This window comes from Acipenser ruthenus, chromosome 16 (genome assembly GCF_902713425.1).
Source record: "Acipenser ruthenus chromosome 16, fAciRut3.2 maternal haplotype, whole genome shotgun sequence".
Lineage (NCBI taxonomy): Eukaryota > Metazoa > Chordata > Actinopteri > Acipenseriformes > Acipenseridae > Acipenser > Acipenser ruthenus.
In genome coordinates this window covers 29,745,429-29,769,368 of record NC_081204.1, presented here as the reverse complement: position 1 = coordinate 29,769,368, position 23,940 = coordinate 29,745,429, and the positions used below count along the sequence as shown (strand labels likewise).

The following is a 23,940-nucleotide window of genomic DNA, read 5'->3' as shown; positions in this document are numbered from 1 at the left end:
AAAACACAAAAACAATAAAAGTGATTTGAAACATTACATTTTGTCATTTTTTCAGCCTTTTAGTACTCAGTATTGTATACTAATAGTAAAACTGTTGTAATTGTATTTTATTTATTTATTTTGTATTGCATAAACACAAAAATATAGCAAGAATATACAAGAGGAATTCTTTTATAACATCTCTAAAGAAATTACATCAACTTTATGCATTACCAGGGATATTGCGTTCTCACTTTTTAAATAAATCAGAAACAGCAGATGTTTTTTTTTTACTTTCCCATTTTTAATGGTCCTGATGGTGCTGATATAATCTTCCATCTCTATTTTAAGCAGATTCAAATTTGGTTTATGGCCTGACCATTTCACTTTATGAATATGATACCTCCAACATATTAATAAAATATTAATTATATATACCACGTCCGGTTCCAAATGTGTTTTTTTGAAATAAAATAATATATCGTCACCACTAAACTGTACAGTTTCACTTAGTGTTCTCATAATATAATGCTACATATCATTCCAAAATAACTTTGTATAAAGACATTGATAAAATAAATGAAATAAAGTTTCTCTTTTCATATTACAAAACACACAATTGCAATCTATTTCAAGTTTAAATCTAGCCAGGACATGTTTTACAGGATAAATCCTATGAACAATTTTATAAGATACCTCTTTAACTTTGTTGACAAGGTTTCTGTAAAATAGAGCGTTATATGTGTTGCTACAACTGTTAAAATAACGTAATTTTTCTTTTCATTGTTAACATCCTGACAAGTTTTTACACTTATAACTTTAAAGTCTGTTTCAAAGCTCTTATCAAAATGTCCACTCTAGGGCACTCGGGTTTGAGATTTGTCCTCTAAATCACTGCAGGAAGAGCGATTAAAAAAAATAAAAAAATAAATAAATAAATAAATAAAAAAAAAAAAACAGAACAGGTGCTCTGGCTTTACTGTTCCGTACCACATCATGGATCGTTATTGCTGTGTTACCTGTTTGACAATGTGGACAATAATCCTTTATTGCCCAAACTGATTACACTATCAGTTCTCAGGATGTTAACACTAAAAATAAAAATTACAGGTGCGTTATTTAAACAGTTGTAGCAACAGGTGGGGACGGGAACGCTATATTTTTCAGAACCCTGCTACTTACTCTTTAAGCTCTCACTCTAATATGGTAGGCAATGTGTGTGTGTGTGTGTGTGTGTGTGTGTGTGTGTGTGTGTGTGTGTGTGTGTGTGTGTGTGTGTCTCTTTATAACTATCTTACCTCCCACCTTAGTGCAGAGGCAGGGTCGATAGCAAAGGCACCATAAGTGATACACTGTCTTGGGAATGTGTAACGTATGTAAATAATATTAATTGCAATATATATATATATTGCAATTAATATTATTTACATATATATTTTTTTAAGGTACAAAAAAAGAAGATGGCTATAACAGCCATTTACAGTAATGGATGAACCAATGCCTTAGTTACGACTGAGCCAGTTTCCAATATACGTAAGTGTTTCATTAACTAATGCAAAGTGGGTTGGATAACTGGATTGTACATTTGATAGCCCCATGCATGCATCATTATGCAAAGTGAACAGGAATTATCAGTTCCAATTTATTAGTATCATTGTGAGGGTGTCTGCATGGATTTGAGTGTGTTTTAGATTTGATTAGGAGAGCCTGTTGCTGTGCCACTTCACACACATATGAAAAGGTTGCATGGAGTTGTTCCATGATTAGTCACTCATACCTGTCCCCAGCTTCCTGGCAGGTCTTCATGTCAGTCTCAAGCCTTGTCCATTTTTTTCTGCAGCAGATGTCATATATAATATTGTATGCCTTAAATGTTATGTATCATATATGTATGATCAGTGAAAGTTATGGTTTCATAATCATCATTAAATATGCATTATGAATTATGAATTATTTCCTGGTACAATTTAGTTTTTCATACAAATTAAATAAACAAACAGAGAGAGTTAAACATAACACTTTGTGGGATTACTTTTATGATTTGATCCACTGATAAATATGGTCGTGTCTCCTTAGCATTATCTCTTATTTCTGCCTATTTGGAATATCTTTATGCATGTTGCTTGGAAACGAGGCATTGCTGAGAAATGTACGTGCAATTACTAGTGGGCTTTGTGAATACATCTTCAGTGGGATGGGAGTCTCATAAAATATAACAGTAGGTAGATTATTTATAGCAGCCTTGCATCAAGGACATAGTCATCATTTCAGGACAAGCTGCATTCTTTTCTTAAACGTTTGATTTAATTTGTTTTTAATGCCATGTTAGGCATGGTAAGTTCAAGCTATTGTGAGTTGTTTTACCTTAGTCAAACAAGCGAGAAGGCACGGAATATGAAGTTTTACTCCTGTAGACAACTTCACAATAACGCTGTGTCAGAGACTGAATATAGGGAAGTGTCTTTGAACACTATGAGAAAAGCACTGAACTTACCACAATTGTCAAAAGCAGATAATAAACTATTACAAGGTTACATTTATCAATACTTCAAATAGTGGAAACTTTAATAGCATCATTCTGTGATGAGTGTGTTAAATTGTTTACAGCTGTCTCGGTATGTTTTATGCAAATAGTTAATGTATTTTTGATTAAACATAAATTACATCAAGTAACAGATCATTATCAGTACTCTAAACAAATCACTAATATGAAAAGTATATTGATTTTGAAACATATTTGGAAGCAATGTAAGACCTTTTAATTCATTCTTGTGGGGAACATTTTCACAGCGTTTCAATTGCGTCATCAGTGTGTCTACTATGTAGATAGTAAAGACATCTTTTGAAAAAGAGCACTGTTGCTAACTCCAAGACAGGTCAGTACAATTATGGCCTGGTTTTATAAGCCATGGTTGAATATGTTCTCAAAAACAAGGCCTCAATTCCCCAATCGCTGTAACCAGGTAGAAGACATTGCTGGAAACGAGATGCTGCATCTCATTGGATCGATCAGCTTAACAATCTTCTATAAAATAATAATCAGTAACCTCCAAACTCCTAGATCTGAATTCAATCAAAGTTTATGACAGTGCCATAATCATGCTTTAAAATGGCTGAGGCCACCATGGTTTTGATTAATCCAGGCCCTAGTCTATTTTTCTGTTATTGTAGTTCCTTCTTACAACCACTTGTTGCTTCTAATAACGCAAATGATTAGACGGACTACATCCAAGTATTTTTGGGAGATGAGAAAAATAATGTAAAGCTGTTTATGATCATCTAAATGTTTTTCTTTTTATTAAACTTTTGACCCCAAAGTATTTGCATTTGAATGTTTGAGCCTCAGTTAAATACATCCAGACAAGATGGCTTAGACAGGCTTTCTTCAGGTCTTTAAGGTCAGGTGTCACTTAAAACCTGATAAGCCTTTTTAAATAATATGAGTGAGGACGGAGGAAAATGCTGTAGGCAGATAACATTTGGTAAAATGTAATTGAAATACTTTTTTTTACAAAAGAAAACAAATCAGCAAGTTATCAAATTTAACATTTTCAAATGCTTTTGAGATATTTAAGGCACATAGTGAAAAGTCCCCAAAGTGTGTGCTTGTGGGGCGGGGGTGGGGTACATTAGCCAAAAGATTGGGGAATACATTAAGTAACAGGAAGCATTTCCTTACCCTGCTTGCACACCTGTCAATGTGATTACCATGACAATGGGAACTGGGACAGCTGACAAAGCAGAAGGCCCTGAGTTCCACTTCCGTCAGGACTACTACGGGTGTTGCTTGGAGACCAACACTGGCTTCTGATTGGGTGAGAGGCACCAGAGGTGGCACTCTCCCATCCCAAAACACAACTTCCATCTGCTGCGCATCTGGAGTGTTATACATAAACCCTATTGCAACATCTGAGAAGCCAGAAGAAGGCCTCAGCATGAAAACAAAATTGGATTCTCAGCACACTATTTTTAACAGACATATTTTTAAAAACCTTTAAAAGACAAACATAGCAATGGTTATAAATCCGTCCTAATGTAAATTAAAAAATAGGAATCATCAGCTTGTAACATGTACGTATGCAAAATTTGTTCACACTTCCTAAGTACTGTGTAAGTACACTACCCTTCAAAAAGTATTTGTACAGGGTAATGTGTATATAGGTATATGCATGGGAAAACATGCAAATAAATGCATAGTAAATACATATTATAGTGTCATCGCTAGACTTCTTCATTGTTGTCTGTTTGAAAGAAAAACAAACATAGGCTCTACGGTGCAGCTTATTTATATGAGTGTCCTATCAGTGGAAGCAAATACTGATTGTATTACATTATTTAGTAATTTATTGAAAACCAAGATTAGTTTCAGAGCCGGGGGTTTCTGACGGCAGTGCAATGACCTGCAAAGATTGACTGGAACAGTCTTGCTTTGAGACTCTCTATTTTTAGAATTGCTTTGCACTGTAATCCACTTCCTACATTTCCTGTAATCTTACAAACCCATTCGCATGAGCACACATAATAACAATGTGCAAGTCAAAATCCTGAGGCCCTCTGGATTTCCATTTGGTTACGTCAAGATCACAAGGTCATTTTTTCTTTACATGACTTAAATGAGAGTATGGCTTGTATTTCCCCCCTTTGGGCAAACAACCTGCCAATAGCTCCCTCAATATAGTATGTATTACTTGGGCACTTTACCCACGTTGGAAAATCAGGTCACTTGTTTGAGATAACCTTAACACACAAAGAAGCCTCTTATTAGAGGTTTAAACTAGAGTGGCATTTTTAGATCACCGCTGTTTAGGTCAACACTGTTAAGATAATGGAATAGGGACCACTTTGGTCAGTGTCTTCTGGGGACCTGTGTCTTAGGCCTGCTATTTAAAATGTATGTATTTGTGCACGGGTGTTTTAGGTTGGCAGGGAAAGGTTAATTGCCTTCCCTGCGAAATCAGCATGTGTCTGAGCCAGACTGAATGATTAACAAGCAATCAAGCTCAGGCACAACTGTAGAAAAGAGGCAGGAACCTCTCAATCAAGGTTGGGTTTTGTTCAGAGGAGGAGTGTAAGTTAAAGAGATAATCAAGGAAACAATTGCTACTTGTGCTGGCTTTAAACCAGCACGGTACTTGTTCGCTGTGTGTTGTCTGTTTGTTTTGGCCAACGTGCTGTTTTGTTTTGTTTAAACTATTTATTTAATAAACATGCGCCTCAGTACTTCACCTCACAGTACTTTTTAGGTTACAGTAAATAATTCCGATGTATTCCAAATAACCTCCAATGCCATGCATGAAATTCTGCCAGGACTTATTTCATCTGTTATGTTACTTTTATACTGTTCCTGCCTAAAATACACTCTTTTTTTCTGGGAGCATGGTAATTAATCTACACATACACACAACAAAGAAGCACACCCGACATATTATTGTAGGATAAGTAATAGGCTACGTATTAAAATAAATAAATACATTCATTAATAACAGGGAATCCAAGGCTGTCATTGTATCATGGCCAGGTGGACATAATCCTTTTTTTTTTTTTTTTAGGATATCTTGAAACAAAACTCCCTCTCTACAGCAGTTACCGCATATTGTAATATTTCTCAATGCTTGTTAAGGTTTAACTTAAGTGTTATATTACAGTACATGACTGAGTGATACCCCTTGCAGAGGGTACAACGCTATTTCCAGCTGCTTAGTTTGTTGTGAATTGGTTATATTTTATCAGTTATTTTTAAAGGCTTATTTTCTATTCATAAATGTATAGTGTACCGATATGTATCGATTTTAAAAGTATTTATGAAATTGTCTTTTTTTTTTTTTTTTTAAATGTTAATGTTTACACCCGGCTGAGCATAATGAGTACCTGCACTTTGTTGTTGAGAATTTCACCCCTGCGTTGACCTGTTACATTTACCTTCAGAGTAAGTTAAGATGCTCTGCTCACAATCCGTGTATATATTTTAATAAGGAAAGTAAGATACTTTGTGCCAAGTACACAATGAATATGTCTGTCAACTTTAAAAAAAAAACGGGATCGCCCTGAACGTCAGCCTATCTATTGTGTTGTAACAGCCTCTTCCACTACAAGCAAACAGACGCGTCTCTGGGCGTACTGGAGCTGATATCAGCAGCAGCCCGACCTCACTGTCGAAACAGACTCCTCCCCTCCCTTCAGCTGTACCCGTGAGCGACACTCCCAGAGACCAATCGACGAGGAGTTGCCCTTCTACTTTTAACCCTCTCTAAAATGGTAAGAGAAGAGGCGGGATTACTGTGGGCCTGGCACCGAGGGTTAGTTGGATGGTAAGCTTCGGTTGGGTTTTCTTGAGTTTTGTTTAACCGGATATTTTCTCTATGGATGTAAAATAATATTAATGAACAGCTTGAGTGTAAAATAATATGCCTGCACTGTACAGTATTGTATTTTGCAACAATAACACGTGTGGTGCAAGAGAGATCTAGCTCAGTTTTATCTGTAAATAAATCTGTTCAGAATTGTAAAAAAATAAAAAATAAGTCACGATAAGTTCCATATTTTTCATAGTGTAAATCATATGGCAGTCGCATTACCTAACAACTAACTGATGTTTGTTTGTTTTTTTTTGTCTCATTGCATTACAATAATAACCAACAAGTTTGATTTCTTGCATAGAAGAGTTGAAGCATACACTAGCCTGTTACTTTACAGTGCTACGAGTGCTGCTCGCTGCGTTCACGTCAGTTCCCGTATTATTTCAGCAGTTCCAACGTTCTGCTTCATTGTTAAAATGTTACTCTTTCGGCAAAAAAAGCTGTAAAAAATAAACGATAGCGTGCGTTTAACATGTAGTCGCACTTTAGCATTCTGCAGTTTGTTTGTTGTAGCACTGAGAGCAAGTACATTGATATCCGGGTCAGACACTTTAGGAGATACTAGTTTATTGCACAATATTGTACAATTTTTTTTTTAATTCCGTTTTTTCTCGCTCTTTTTAAATTCTTTATGGTGTGACACAGAGACGGAACTGCAATTCAAATTCCAGCAAGTTACAAGTCACACAGTGCCACTGGATTTAATTGCCTAAGTTTGTGAGTCTGACTGCAGTTTTCATCACTAGTGATCCCTTCTCACGTCTTAGTACTTTTTGGATAGTTCTGCTAAGAAGAATTTGAGAAAAAATAACAACGTTCTTGGGATCACGGAACTGTGGATTGCCTTGTGTTTATCAACATTATTGGATGAAATGGCTTAAAGAAACATGGTTCTGGTGAATGGATGATACAGAACCTGTCCAAACTGTTTCTGAGAGTAATTTATAACACATACCGGAATTCATTATGGATAACCTGCCACAAGCTACAGGTGGGGAGGACCCCAATAAAAACGCTAAAAGAAAATCGACTGAAGACGACAGTAAAAACAAACCTAAATTGGTAAGCATTATTATTATTATTATTATTATTATTATTATTATTATTATTATTATTATTATTATTATTATTATCATCATCACCAGTGGAACGAGTGGATGTCATTTTAACCCTACCACACCTATTTTCCTTTTGGTGGGGTTGTCATTAGTGACTAGTCCTGTTCATTATTTAGGGCGGCCTAGGTGTGGTTAAAAAAGGGATGGGTTATTTATACCTGTTTTGCTAAAACCTACTGCAAGAATAACAACCAAAATAACAGGTTACCATGAGATAAATATATGTATTAAAGTTTTTGAAAAACTCATTCATAAATAAAAAGTTAACGTGTGGGTAGTAGTGTTATTATCCACAGCACATGTCTCAGTGTTAAAAAATCAGGTGTAAAATTAAGTGCTAGATGACGTCAGTGTTTATTTAACAGCAGCTTCGTTTTATTTGTGTTAAGTGTTTTTTTAAGGGTGTGAACAAATACTGATGCAGAGTTTGACATTAGCTTGTAAGAAAGTGATATTGGGAAACAATCTTTTTACCTTTATTAATGATTTGTCAAACGTTTTTTTTTTCTTAATGTGGGATCTAAACTGGGGGGTGGGGGCACTTGATTTAAACTGGGTCAAAATTTCAACATAAACATTTCCAGTGAGTCTGTGTGTTCTGCATAGGTAGTCAAACATGGCAATACCTGTGTTCTGTCTGTATATCAGGACTTCTAAACTGAAAATGAGGTAGCCCCAGTGACTTTCCTCTCTAATCCTGTATTAGCTCCATGAAGCTTGCCATCCATGATAGAGTCTGGGGTTGCCAATGGAATTTGCATGGCTCACCCTGCACTACACACATTTTACTTACAGTTCCCGTTTGGACTAGTTATTATTTTAAGTACACTGTACTGGAATTTCATTACACATAGGCCAAGTAATTAAAGAGTAAATGGTGTGCCATTTTGAACTTACCCCACCTAGCATTTTATCCTGATGATCGCAGTCAATCTCATTCGCCCAACTTCACACAGTGTGCTCTGACTAGAGAATGGATATTTTGGGCTTTTTCTGTGGTGAGCAAAAGTCACATGACTTGAAGGACTGGTTTTGAACCCGGCTCTCTTTTTGAACCAAACAGAAGTGCAAAATGTTTAAGATTGTCTGTCTTATTAAAGAGCATTTTTAGACTGCCCCTTGAGTGAGTCAACAGTTGATACATTGTCTTAATGTAATTGTATGATGTCTGTAAATAGTTTTACATCACAGCCCAGGATGTGGACTGGCTGCCAGTTTCACTTCCTTGCCACATGCAAGAAGATGCGGCCAGGGTGTTTATTCAAATATCGTCAAGGCTATATATGGCCATTGGGACACATATTGGGGATAGTGCATCAGTTCCAGCTGGGGGATGGAGGTATAGTGCTAGCCAATGCTTTCAAATTCATTTTCTTTGCTAATATATCCCATTTATTAACACTGTTACAGGTCGCCTTTTTTGTGCTGTGAATGTTTTGGTACTTTTAATTCAGAATTTGCATATGGTTCAAATGCAAGCTGCATAACTGTTGCCTTCTGGCTTTGCTTTAGTGCACATGATGTGATTGGAGTAAGTTTGAACTACAACCCAAGAAGTGATTTAAGCACCGGGAAGCTTTGAGATATCTGCATATTCCAAATACATTAAAAAACAAACGACAGATCTTTCACAGTGGAAAAGAAGGCCCAGTTTTCATAGTGCTAATAGTTAATAAGACCTTGGTCAGGGCTAACACATATTCCATGTTGACATTCGGTTCTTCTTGTTGTATTCTGTTGTGATAATAACACTTGAATTATCCCTCTAAACGTGTGATCAGGTGCCTCATGTATTAAGAAATCTGCAACTTGATGTAAACTACATACGGTTTGTTCAGTGCTCTAATAACTGTATGCTGTATGGTGCGCTTCCTACATAATAAAGGGGTTTGATCATGTAAACTAGCCCAAAGAAATATTATTGCACATTCGCTTTGTTTAGTGCAGAAAATTATAGCTTACCCAAACCATTTTCACTTACCTGCGTATTAATTTGGCCTTTTGTTCCTTTTTGGAACTTGAAGTACTGATATTTGAGGGTCCACTCGTCTGAAAATATATTTACGCTCAAAACAGCCCTGTATGCTTTATTTGTAAACTGCCAAAGGGAAAGCAAACAGTTGGTATTTTAAAGGGAATATAAACATTCAATTAAACTCTGATTCAATAATGCACTGCATTTCCATCAGCAGTAAGCACTGCAACATAAATACAATGCAGCTAGTCTGGCCTTCAGGGAATTAATGAAATAATATGGTGAACAGTAACCCTATTACTTAATTGTAGAGTTACACTGTAACAGTGTGCATACTGTACACAGCAGCATTACAAAATGAATATACAATACGGGAGACTGCTTAATCAATTAAATCACACTAAGTGGGACAAATCATTTGGCTAAAATCCCTGTCTTATAAAAAGGGGGTCTAAATGTGAAGGTTCTTTTTATGTTTTCTCCCCGTTGGACCAAATAAGCTTGACTGATCAGTTTTTAGTAGCTAAAAGAATAATTGAATTCAGTTGGCTTTTTTCTGGTCACATTTTTGGCAACGTAACAAGTTGACTCACATGTACTGCTACAGACTTCTTGACACGCCTTAAAACCTTGTTATTTGTAATTTTGACAGCTTTTTCATTTTGAGTTGGTTAGGTATGGCTGCATGCTTTATGCACCACAGGAGGCCTTATTCACTGTTAAATGGAAGGGAGCTCCTCTTGCAACAAAACAGACCAGCGCATCGGGGGCAAGGTTTAAAACTGGTTTATAAAAAACAAGCAGTAGAGGAAGATGAAACAAAACAACACCAAAGAGAACGCTGGCGCTCGGCACACATTTAAAGCATGCCGTTTGGATGGCTCGGGATGCATGAAAAGATTCTGATGGATAACTTGCAACTTTAATATTGGGTTTGTCGAGTGTCTGCTTGTGTGGTTTTGACGATCATGACACAAGCTACACGTGAGATATTTTACACCCTGCAACTTTTTATTTCAGTTTGTTTCATTGCACTGCCTACTGTGAATGGTTCGAATCATTTTTTTTTAATTTACCTGACGAGGATAATATACAACTGAAGTATTTCACACTCTGTGACCTGTGTTAGATTTTATTTAAAAAAACAAAACAAAAACGTGACTTGCAAGACTTGCACAACATAAAAGCATCCGCACTCGTGATAATTTCACACTTTATATGAAGAGTTGATGTTCGTAGGTCTACTATTGATTATTCAGTGATGTTTAGTATTTATCATAAAAAAGCTAGTTTATCTCATCCTATCAGTTGCATTACACATGATGTTTGTTCTAACAGGAAGTATAAAATGGATTTTAAAACCTCAGTTATAACTCCTTTAACAATGATTCTGGATGAACTGCAGCTGGAACCTCATGCAACACTGCACTGAATGCTTCTTTCAGTGTTTACATACTGGAACTGAAAACATCTGGAAATCATGCCGGTCATTTCTGGAAGACCGAGGGTGTAGGAATGTTTTATATCAGCGACTTGCATCAATTCATTATTTGTTTTTAAACAAACTTGGTAACATTATTTTCCCAGGTCATCCCCTCATGGAGAAAAATGTGGTCATAGGTTAATAAAAGTTTACATGTTTTCTACCTTCACACACGTCCTCACAATTTGGGACAGGAGTTACACTGCAACCCCTTTCTGTATCACATGTGGTCTGTGTATCATCAACCACAGATGGAGGAAACACATCCCTAGAATTTGGTTCACTTGAGCTGGAGAACTGTGCCGCAAGGGTAGAGCTTGTTTTCAATATTCTCTCAAACACTTGGACGCTGGTGCCTTGCAGCCTCTTTACAGCCGCGATTGCTCACAGTGTGAGAGATGAGGAAGACTGTGTGTGAATCACTCTCTTACTGAGTTGCTCAATCGCTCCGAGCAGGAACACTGTCAGTGACAATGCTAAAGTTTAATGTGTTCACTCCTCCAAGAAAAAAAAAACAAAAAAAAAAAGATTCTGTTTGTGTTCCTGGCCAGACCTTTAATATCCGTGTAGAAGGAATGTTTTATTTACAAAAAGAACCACTCAGACATAAGCCAAATTATGTGGAGTCGGAAATTATGTGGAAGAAAAGACGCTCTGAATTGTTTATTATCAGTTTTAAAGATAGGAAAAATACTGTGCTAGGTAATCTCATAGGCATGTCCATACCCAGCAATTGGCAGTTATTTAACAATGAGGGAATGCAACTTCCTATTAGTAATCGCTGGCAATGCTTCATATACCTAGAAGACTAGATGTCGGATTGTGGTAAAACTTGCAAAGACCATATCATTTTGAATATCCAACCATTAGATAACCACATGGTAGGAAGTTATATACCTTCATTGTTCAGATCCAAAGGCATCCTTAATGTAAAAATGTATTTAGGCTCAGAGTCGCCTGATATATATTTTAAAAAGTTTAAAAGCCTTGTATTAAAACACCTTTTTGGGGAGCTACCCGCAGGCAAATATTCCTGTAGTAATGATGTTTGTTTTGACGTGATGCAGCGGCTGGGCCTGGATTCCCTAGATTCCAGAAATGCCATTTCAGATCTGAAAGGTTATCGGTGAAAACAGCTATTACCATTGTAACTTCTGGGGTAGATATATTAACACAGTGCAGTACAATAGTTGTTAGCATTTGTTTATTCACAGGGAAATTATTCAAAGAAACAATGCAGGTTTTTTATTTTATTATCAGTTGTGTAAAAATGTCTTTGTCCTTCTGGTTTTAATATTAATAAATACAGTAAGGGGGCATCCATGATATAATGGACAGAACAAATCCAGACTTTGGTAAAATTGTGAGTGTGTTTCATTTATTCACATTGAATTGAAATTCTCTATTCATTAGTGCATACCCCTGAATTGAAAACTTGAATGCTGATCAGCCTGGAGTGTCTTTAAAAACACTTCACTTCAGAAGCGGCCTTTAAAATAATATTGCATGTGGGACAGTAGTTTTGTGTTTTAACTTTGATCCATTCACGTCACCCTGCTCTGACGTGATACTTTACTGAAGTGCTGAATTCCTTGCAGCGCACTTGGGCAGCTCGTAGGTGTTTCTTTCATTTAGGATTAGTTTTAAAGAGCAAAGTGGTATTCTTCCTGTTGTTTAGGTTCACTGTGTATTGCATTCTGTTTCGGTCATCTCGTCCTGGTGACTTTAACATCCCTGTGGCTTCACTAGACCTCTCCAGAATCACAACCAACCTCCCAAGTGCATCTGGCACAACTAGGGAAACCATTCACCCGCCACTCTGCAAGTAATCTACCTTGTCTTGGTGCATTTGCTCTGTGAGGTATTTCTTCCATTCAGTAGAGGCAGAGTGTTGCAGGAGGACAGGTTAATGCTCTGGTGTACCAGATGTACTTGGAGGTTAGTCATAATTCTGAGAACTCTATTGTGGCCACATAGGTGCTTTAAACATTTGAGTTTAAACGGTCACCAGGATCCAATGACTGAAACCGAAAATGATAAAAATGGAATCTAAACAGCTCTTCAGCATTGTCCCATTAACTTGAGAACTAAGAAGGGAGTCGTCTCTCGGATAACAACAGCTATTGCAGCATGGGGTAACCAGGGAATAAAATGAGTTACTGTACTGTACCAGGCTTGATTTATGTGCAGTAAGGATTTGGGACTTCGAAGCTGAGAATTACATAACGGCTTGTATTTTTGTAATTTTTTTTAACTCCAAATTGAAAACATCCCACTCTTATCTCTGTCTGTGATCGGAAAACCCTTTCAGGTCGCACTTGTTCTCATAGAGTTTGAATCCGAGACAGAAAACAAAAACAAAAAGCCTGAAGTGAACTGAAATCTTTACAATGCAAAACTCAGTTAGGTTTGTTTCCCCAGCAACTGCACACAATGTTCATTGTGGGAGTCTCTACTAATTTATTATAATCTGTGTGTTTGTGTTTCAGTACCCCCCCCCCCCCTCACACATACATACATACATACATACATGCATGCATAAAGTTACATACATTTTACAAAAATTACAATACGCCTAGACTAAATGTCGGTTTCACCTCTCCTCGTACTACCCAAGACGCATGTTCTAGACAAATGACGTTACAGTGAATGTTTTGAATGAGGATAGAATACCTTACTATCTGTTTCAGTTCACATTTAGTCAGTTTCACTAGTTTTAAAAAGAGAGTTTATTACACAGCGTTCCCCTTTACTGTAAAAATGCAATTTAAAGGAGAGAATTATATTGCATAATTACAAATAAAAAATATCTTTCTAATTCTGTAAGAAGTCTGACATTTTAAAGAATATAATTGTTGTGTTCTGCTATTAGGTAGCAGTCCGAGCTGCATTCATGCAAACCGTTATTAAGCTTTGTTGAAAATGCCCCATCATTTTAATAGCCCAGAGCAAGGGATGCAATATCAAACGGGTGTGATTAAAGAAACTGAATAGTGCATATTTTTAAACCTTAAAATAAATAGGGGCAATCGTATATTAGTGTGACTCTAAAGTTATGTGCACTAGTGCACAAACAACCTTCTGTCACCTGCTCCATACACCTGCATATCCAAGACTGAAAAAAATATATAACAAAAGTGAGGAGTCTTTGGGCTGTCCTGGGGAACAGACTTGCATATTCAAAACTTGTATATTGGCAGCCCATTTCCTGTCTGTCTAAGGATACCGGACTGACTGATGTTACCTTGCATGCAATTGCATCTGCCCCAGAAGAGCTTGTCTTACTGTGGCTTTGTTCTCACGGCAGCATCTTTCTAAATATGAAAGTGCATGCCAGGAAGCTGATAATGAATCATTGCAAGTTAAACGATACATGTCTACCACAATGACTGCTAAATGCAACTGTGACTTTAAGAAACTTTTCAATTGGTTCTATGTCCTTAATGCAATAAACACATTTATTTTTTTAGGAGAAGTTGTTTATTGCATGTGGGACTTGCAGTACTGGGGAGACAGATTGGTGCTGAAGGTTGGGTCTTAATCTGCTGTTTATTAAATAATTGACAAGACGCACACCTGCTGTACTTTTCACCAAGGACAACTAGGTGACTTCTTATCTCTTATCTTATTTCTATTCATGCATGGCCTTTTCATAACTAAACCTGTGAAAATGCATAATTAGTCCAGCTCTTTTAAGGGTAGTAAATGATTTAGAAGAAGTGTGCTCTTATTAATATTATATTTGGGAGGTTTGTTTCTCTGTGTCTTAGCCTGGAGCCTGGAATATGCATTGTTTTTTTAAAGCAACTGTTTCTAAGACTGTGCGTCATGATCTAAAATTTAGAGAGTGGCTATTCACTGTTCTTTTAAATGAATGCATGTACTGTATTTCTGCCAACTTAGACAGGGTCTGCTGCTGAATGAGGAACATTTTATGCCTCACACCTGTTGCTGACTGACTTTGCTGGAATTGGTCGCTGATGTGTTCTACAGATACTGGTATTGTCATTTAAGATTCTGGATGATTCAACTTGGCGTTGAGTGTGTTCTTTCCACTGGGTGGAGGTGGATAAGGGCCCATTGGATAGTAAATATTTTAGGTGTTGTTTTGGTTAGGTAGTTTTTTTTTCCCCTCAATGACATTTCTTAACAATGTATGTACTGTACATCCCCAAACTGCCTGTATCTACTCTCTACTGTTTTCTGAAAATCCATTGTGTATTTCATAATGTGCAAAACCTAAAAGTCAGTGACGAGTGTCTAGTTGCATACATTTGAAACAAACATCTATATTCAAAAAATAAAACATTGTTTACTTAAGCAATTGAATCCTGATTAGAGATCAATACCACCTGGCAGTTGACCACATCAAAGTTAAGAGCCAGAGCCACAGGTAAGAGCGTTACAAATAGACATTATCAAGTGCCAAGGTAATGCTCAATAATCAGGCTTTTATTGCAATAAGAAACTGTTAAACATAATTGTAAATATGCACCAGATATTAGTAAATGTGTGTGTTAATTAAAAGATTTGAAATAGGTCACATTTTGAAATAGTTTGACTAGTCAGTGTGCATTAGAGTTCTTTGCCAGGTACTGTAGCTCATTCACCTAGGCCTAAATGAGGGAATAGAAATGGTCATAAATCAATAAATATTAAGACAGTCTAGACAAACTTGTTGCTGTCCCCTGCGCAGATAGCACTTCTCACAATCCAAACTGCACTAGTGTCTCCTGCTCACGAAAAGGACAAATTTAATCTGTAAATACGATTTAAATGACATGAACATAGATGTTTTTCAGTGAGTCAAGGTAATCCAAGTAACGGAAGCAATGCTGTTCTGTATCACTGTTGCATACAGACAAAAATATATCTGTTGAATGCACCTATTGGAGTATGGAACAGAACTCAAAGGTCACAATGTCATGACAACACAGCCTTAAACAAACTCAAAGACTAACAAGCTGTTTATTTTGCTCTACGTCCTTTCAAGACTGATTGACTACTTTCACCCTTATTAATCCTCAAACAAAAGCAATTCAATCTAATCACCACACAAATGTTGACCAGTGCGCACACATGAAGAGATCTGTTGGTTAAAAATATAGCAGGTTTGGAGTCTATGATAAGTTTAGGGGTGGAGTTGTACAAATTCAAGACAGTTATCGAGTTCACCATGTAGTGTGACAGACAGAAGGACATGGTCAGTGTGTGAATAAGGACCATTGAAACACCTAGATGCAGAGAAAGAACATGGCCCCAGTGGAAAGAGACCAACCAAAGGGTGCGTTTTGGGTGGTCTTGTGAAGTTATCTGGAGAATCATCTCTGTTTCTAAATATCTGCCAAGTGATTATTAAAGACAGCTTGTTCTCATCTTGGCTCTAATTAATAGAATGAACGTCTGTTGGAGACTCCAGTGTCGAATCTGTGAATACATGTGGTTCACACTTTTAATTAAAACCAATAGCCTCCTAATGATTTATAATTAAAGCAGACAAATGCAATAATTAGTCCTGTAACAAGAGCCAAACACAATCAGCAACGGGACCTGGGAGACAGGATCAAGTTCATTTTTCTAGCCTGTTTAGATTTTCTTTCCAAGGTTATCTCAGGGTTGATGTTTTAATAATAAAATGTATTCCTGAGCTCTGTATCCGAAGAGAAGTAAACTTTCTGAAGTATGTAAACTCTGAAACTACGGGTGAGTATGCATATGTTTCACACATCAGGTCAGAAGGTTACACAGTACACTGTACTGGTAAAAAGCCGCTGGATATACAGTGCTATCAGTAAAAGGTTGTGCATAATTCTTGTATGGTCCCTGAATGTACATTGTTTTTTTTATAGCCTCCTTATGTCTCCCTGTGTGTTGGATTTTATTTTTATGCACCAGTGACTCTTGAACTACTGTGGTATTAAAATGTTACCCTTTAGCATCTACCAGTATACAGTACTCCTTGAGAAGCTGCATGGTCTGACTGTATGTGGTTTCAGTTAAGTGATGGATAAACAGTAAAACACCATGAGGCCTGCATTCCATGTTCAGTAAAGGTAGTTTGTCACCATTATGCCACTAAAGGTGTTTCAGGGTTATGCAGGCTTGAGCGTGTTTGCAGTAGAGGTGCAGCAGATATCATGATATCTTGATCCCAGCTTGTATTGAGTAGTATAAACTTGAACCCATTGAGTCACTGCTCCAGTGCTTTTATTCTTTGCAATTAGGTACTTTATGTTGTTGTACTGTAGCTAATACCATATTCTTGTCCAGCAGATTACAGTATATGGTACCTAATTCTAAGAGTCAGTTCCTATTCATATTTAATTTGTTTTACCATCACTTTTTTTTGTTATCTTTTTCTTAGTTCCACCTAAACCTTAATGATAATTGATTGCTATAGAAATTCAGATTTCTTACAGTTTGCTAGGAGCGTTTATACATTGATTGTGAATGCAGTGTGTTCTTCTCTGCCTCTGCTTTCCTCACTAATTTTGCCTTGCTGGTATGAAGCCCTGCACAGTTTGCATGTTCAGCTAACTGTGAAATGTCTCTGATCTGAGAGACATGAAGTGAAGTTTACCTCATTCGTTCAGACCAGCTAACTGGCAAACCTCATCTATCACATTGGCGTGTGCTGCTCTTCTCTATGAAGAGTTTATTAGAGCAAGCACCTCTTTCTCGCGCGACAGTATAAACCTAGAAGGGAAAGATGCATCATTTAACAGGCTCACCCCTCCACTGAACTATAGCTATGTGGATTTCTGTGAAAACACCTTCCTTGCATTACCTGTCCTGGTCGATGTCTCGAAGGATGTCATTGCAGTCATTAGATAAGTAACCTGTGAATTCAAAGTCAAAGTTACTGTTTGCTATAGATTCCTCACAATGACCCAGCCTTGAATGCCACCTGTTCTTGTCAACATAATTCTTTCCTGCTGTTTGTTTCTGTTATCATAATATACTTTTTCTATTCATTTTCTAGGGAGCTATTTTATATAATCGGTTTCTAAATTGTCTTCAGCTAAATCAGTGTGCAGTGTAATGCCTGTTTTCCCACAGGACTTCCTTCCCTGGATTCAACCATTGTGAATTCCATTGGAAATCTAACACAGTGCAATAAACTATTCCCAAATTTGGAACTCAAAAATTCTGCCTTCAACAAGAGCCCTTGTAGCAATGTACCAGCACCAAATATCAAATAAATCAGATCACAATAAATGTGTGTTATAGTACATTGACTTTTGCAGGAATGTATATATGTAACACTTCACCTGCATGCAAACTTTTGACACGTGTCTATATTAAAAGTGCAGTGTAAATTTGGGAAATGATCAACGCATGGTTTTTTAACGGCTTACAGGAAGTGAGAAAGGAAGTTCGGATTCTTTTTTTCTTTGTTTTTCGTAACTTTGGGGTGACATCATTTCTTTCTTGGTATAACTAGTCATTAACTTTAAAACGTTGGTTATTTCTTCCACATGTTGAAGTGTCAGGTTCTGTGAAAACTGAGTAACAGTCCAAAAAGTAATTGAAAACAAAAGTATTGATGTGTTTTTTTTTTTTTTTTTTTTTTAAATTAAAGTATTATGATCTTGCAGATAACCACATAAGTAGTATGTTCAAGATGTTCAAGTTGGAATATTATGTAGCAAACCTTTTTTTTTTTTTTTTTTTAAAGAAAAAATGTAAGCCTTACTTTGACATTGCAGTATTCAACAAAAAAAAGTGAAGTTTGTATATATTTATTGAACAGCATGTTGGTCAGCCTCCAAGACCACAGAGACCTTTTCACCAGGGAGAGTTTGTTTGTTACTTCCCCATTACAGCCTTGGAGGAGGGGCATCTGTTTTGTAACCTTTAGACAACAATTCTGCCATACCACAGAAATAATATTTAAGTCCCCAGGCAAGTACTGTATTTCTGTATGCTATGCTGAAGTGCTGGACTAAAATGACTAAAACTGGCTTGTTTATCATTATTGTAGCTCATCTGGCTTGTTTATCATTATTGTAGCTCACCTGGCTTAAAAAGTACTGGGTTAAAGGAATCAGTAGCGTGAAAATAATCATTGCAGATACCAGAAAATCTAATTCCAACAGTAACTTTGTGTTATTAAAGGTTGCTCGTTTAACAAAGTAATATATAGTTGAATATTAAATGTAACACTGTCATTTACAGTGTTTTGTGAAGGTTTTGCATACAAGATTCCATGGTAAAAAAAAGGTGTCCCACATTGAGTTATGCAGAAGTAATGGTGTACAATTTGTTATCCAAACAACTTTAAAAAAAAAGTTAGGGCCATTTCATTTGGGTAGAACCATTATTTTAACTGTGTTCATGGAAAAAACTTCCCATTGAAAATAAACACTGCCATGGATGAGCGCATATCATTTTTCAGCTGAGACTTCAGGAATGTGAACTTGGACCTTAAAAAGAGGAGAAGGTCATCACACGAGTGCTGAAAGTTTTCTGTTTCAGCTATTTAAACACTTCCATATCTTTTAATAGCTCATAACTATGTGCCTGTTTTGTAAAGAAGACAAATACCATACTAAGACAAAAAAAACAGAACAATTTGTTCTTAATTTCTATTGATACTACAGATATGCCATTCCTTTTGTAAGACATTAGATATCAAATAAAAATTGATATGGCAAAAAAAGCTGTTTTTAAACTTGGGTCTTAACACTTATCAGTGTATGCTGTGCTTTTCAATTTCACGGTAGAGGTGGCTTACTAATGGTACAATGATGATCATGTATCATATATTAAACTATATAGAGAAGTCTAGAGCACTGCACTTCTGTCCAAATCCTACTTGATGCACATCTTTGAGTAGAAGGGACTACTTTCATTCAGCGGTGGCTCCTTCATTGCACAATGCCACTGGTGTGGTGACAGCATTCCTCTCAGAGATGGAAGAGTGGGCTGCTTGTTGTAGTAAGGGTGGATTGGCATTATGTTGGTTAACTTGCTTGTCTCCCCCCTCACGGTTACTGCGTGGAGAGGGGGGCACCCTGTGAGTATTTTACAAAGCAACTTAGTCCAAGAAAAACAGTGTTTGTCCTTCGAGCTAGTGCAGTACTAGTTAAAGCATTTTTAACTAATTTATTGGCATGCAAAAAACACACTCCGCGTAAAAGGGTGGGTGTAACTTACACATTGGTGCAATATCCTTATTTAGCATAACCCTGTGCTGTGTTTAGTCTGCACTGCCCTGTGAATACTGGAGCTGTGAGCTCACCTGGGTTTTTTTCACATTTGTTATCAGTTGTGTCCTCTGTTGCTATAGTGCTGTTTTCATTTTTGTATTTATTTATTTTCTTACAGAAGTGTGCTGGCAGAGTGTTACCCAGAATGCTCAATGCAGTATTGTAGTCAAAGATGGAAATACAATGAAAGCGAGATTTTGCTTCGATTTCCCAGTAGCAGCGGGGAGTGGGGCCTGTTTGGCTCACAATGACACAGTGTGAAGCGTGTTTCTCCTGTGCTGAAGCCACCTATTCAGAATGTTGTTTACAGACTAGGTGGGTCAGCTTTCTAACAAAGTGTACAGAATGCTTGAAGAAGGTAGCAAGCAGACACCAAGCGCTCGCCCGTTAATTTTGTGCGTGGAATTCTGCAGCTTAATATCCTCTTGAGTGTATTTGGAAAGGGGACAGGCCTTATTTGACAAGTGGGTCCTCAGCCTTTCGGTGCCTTAGGCAAACGTAGCTGTTAGGTGTCAGACAACTGTTATCTGTTATATTAGTGTTATCTAATGCATTTAATAGATGGACATTGACTAAATGCATGTAAAATACAAACCTCTCGATAGCCTGCAGTCTAACACTATCTGATATAAATACTGTGCACATAACAATTACAGGTTTGTAAGTGCAGGTTTCCTCTAATGGCTACCAGTCCTTTGAGACTAATATATATATATATATATATATATATATATATATATATATATATATAAATAAAAACTATTTATATAATATATATGCCCACGTACTGTATGCAGTCTTTTTTTCCAGGTCTATTTGAACAAACTAACTAATGTTTGAACCTTTAAATTAGTAACCGCCTCCTGTATGACGCTGCCCTCCATGCGTGGGCTGCACTGATTTTGAAGTCCCTCTGGGCTGTGTGGTGTGGTGGTGGAACCCACCCATGCTTTTGACACATAGGGAAAACGACCTAGATTAGTGACCTTGAGGTCCTCAAATAAACTGCTGTTTGAAACAGAAAGTCTGTGGTATTTTACACTCGCTTTTAAACATTAAAACAGACCGCTTATTGCTAGGTTTCATTTTACAGTAGTTTTTTTTTTTTTTTTTTTAATGCTTTTTCAGTAGATCAGCTTTTTTATTGTAGCATTTTTGTGTGATCATCCCATTTGTTCAGTGGTTACTGAGTCACATTGTATCATCTTTACAATTTGCCTGCCATATCCTTCAAAAATAAAAAAAACAGCAATGAAAAAAACGTTTCCTGTTTCACATTTCTGAGGCTTGCATATGGAAAGTCATTTTTTCTTGGCTGTGTAAGAATATAGTACTTTTTGCTTTGGATAATGGAGTGTAATGGAGTTTCAGTATTATCTGGTAGCAGCAATGACATATGAGACGTTCTTTATTTAGCTTGTCACTTTGCAAACGAAAATAAATCAAATATTTTAAAATGTATAACCTCAGATGGTTGCATCAAATTAAAACAATTTTGACCTCATACAGTAAAGCCAAGTACTTTCAGGTCATTTCTATAACATGGTTCTTCTTTGTATTAGCATTTAGACAAAATCATTGCTAAATTATTTTTTTTAGTATTACTATGTAGGTGTTTGAGACCTTCTTTAGACTAAGTTGCGCTGCTTTCCTTCTATTCGAAGGAGGCATATTTACATAACTTAAACCCCAGTACAAAAAAATAAATAAATCTGTGTATGTTCAGAGACGTTCTTTTAAAGGTGCTTGCTCTGTCAACTCTGTCAACTCTGTACTATTCTTCGTCAGCCTTCATTGGGGTGACTTGGCAATATTAGTGCAGTGCCTATGGCTATTACATTTCCTAATGATCTAATCCGAATGTAAGCTTGGGGCTGCCTCGATGTGCAGTGAGAGAACCCACAGAATTTTAAAGAAAGACAACCTTAAACAGTGCATACAATTCTGCATTTTATTAACGTAACATATTATCTACAGTGAAACATATGGTGAGGCAGAAAGCATATTTAGGCCTAGACATTTAAGGGACCAGTGCAAAGACTTTGCCCCTTGGAGACTGCAGTTCCGTTTCTTAACATGCCTATTAAAGCAGATGTTAGGGGCTGCTGCTTTAACCTTCTGTCTGCCATGCTAATAGAGTGTTTGCGATCCTGCTGTGCCTAGGTTAAAATGACACTATTAAAGAGAGTAAAGTGTTTAACAAACACTTAACATCAAACTGTTAATATAGTCTAAGATGAAGTGATAAAATAAATATTCTTGCATATAAGAGCCACTCCGTTCCTATGAGCATCATTAGGCCCACCTGAGTTCTTACTCTCTGCGGATTACTTCATTACATTCACAGTAAAATCAGGAATGTCTTGAACTGCGAGCCTGCAGCGCTTCAGTCTGCCTTGCATCTCTTTTTCTGTAATGATTACCTGTCTGCTGTAGCTTTCGTGGTCTTGGACATTTCTTTTTTAAAAACAAAAGAAAAAACAACACAACTTGGTTTTCCTTTTACCGTTCCTGAAATGGATTTCAGGTGGTTTTAAACACATTATAATTACGTCTGCTCCATTTGCAACCCTGTTCAGCATGCTGTTGAAAATTTACCAAATAGGTTCTTTTCTGCCACCTAGTGGTGACTTAAATATGCTGAAAGTACTCACTTTATTGTATTGCTGTGTTGATGTACCTACAACCTGCAAGAGCTTGTGTGATCAAGATCTCATCCCAATAGGATTACTGTGAAAGGATTTAGGCAGGGAATAATACACTGTGTAACCTGTCTGACCTAAATTCACCTGCTTCCTTTCTTGGAGGTGCTAATGAAACTGTAGCACAGCTGACAAACACACTGAACTTACCTTGGTACCTTAACAGAGAAAATATAGTAAGTGGCTGCAGGCAATGCCTTTGAAATATACAGTAGAAGTAGTGGTAGCAGTCGAACTAAAAAGAAAAATTGGTAATACACTTAGACAAATGTTTTAATGTGCAGTCAATGTGTTTGATGCCTTTAGCCTTGTAACGTACAGGCGTGTGTTTAAAAACATGTTTGTGATGGTAGCTGTTTGAACTTTTGTCTGGCCTACAGTAATATGCAAATGGGGGGATATGACTCTAATCCCAGTGCCAGGGATCATTGCAGCAGAAACTCAACCTGGTGCAGTGTACTGTATGCTGTAAATGTATGCATAGAACAAAAAACTGTTTGAAAAATGTAGTGTATTTACTCACTGTCATTTCTCATTTTATATCTTAATTTGTGCTGTGCCTTGGAAACCTGCCATCTGGATATACCTTGTTTTAATTTTCAAAAGGGAGGGTTCCATACTGGTGTTTTAATTCCATAATTGTAAAAATTATAGATGGCGCTTTCCTTGACTCTGCATATACATCATACAGAAGTTGGCAGGGGGGTGTTAGTTTCACACAGGTAGGCATGGGTTCCTTGTGGTCTCCTGACAGAGTTTACCAGGCATTAGTTTAGTTTCTTATATTTTTATAATGCAGGACCATATTTCAAAGCAAGTGCAAAGGCCAAGGGATAATTGTAATGATATAAAACTAGCAAGAAACTCTGCTACTAACTACTCGGATCAACAGTAACATCTGTTCCTTCCTGTAAGTTGTTTTTGGTTCATTCTTTTTTTTTTTTTTTTCTGAACAGGCAGGATATTGCAACCCTCCTTTATGTAGATTGTGCTGCTTGAATCAGATAGGTTTGTGAAAGCCTGGATTCAGTGTTTTGTATTCAAAGTCTTGGGTTGGGAGTGAAGACAATGTTCCATTCTGTACTGACTGGCCAAAAAATGATTTATCGTGGGTA

The 23,940-nt window shown here is 36.9% G+C and overlaps 1 protein-coding gene across 7 annotated transcripts in view; it reads left to right on the top strand.

Annotated features, from left to right (window-relative positions):
- Positions 1-6,203: 6,203 nt before the first annotated feature.
- Positions 6,204-23,940, top strand: part of LOC117411924 (protein diaphanous homolog 2-like) — a 403,755-nt gene continuing 386,018 nt past the window's right edge. For 4 of the 7 annotated variants that reach the window (XM_058989334.1, XM_058989333.1, XM_058989332.1 and 1 more), the window contains exon 1: positions 6,318-7,397. In XM_058989334.1, the coding sequence (XP_058845317.1) occupies positions 7,302-7,397 (96 nt within the window). In that variant the 5' untranslated portion in view covers positions 6,318-7,301. Of the gene's footprint in view, positions 6,288-6,316; positions 7,398-23,940 lie in introns of those variants that run through there. The other 3 variants (XM_058989329.1, XM_058989330.1, XM_058989331.1) reach the window with 3 other exon arrangements.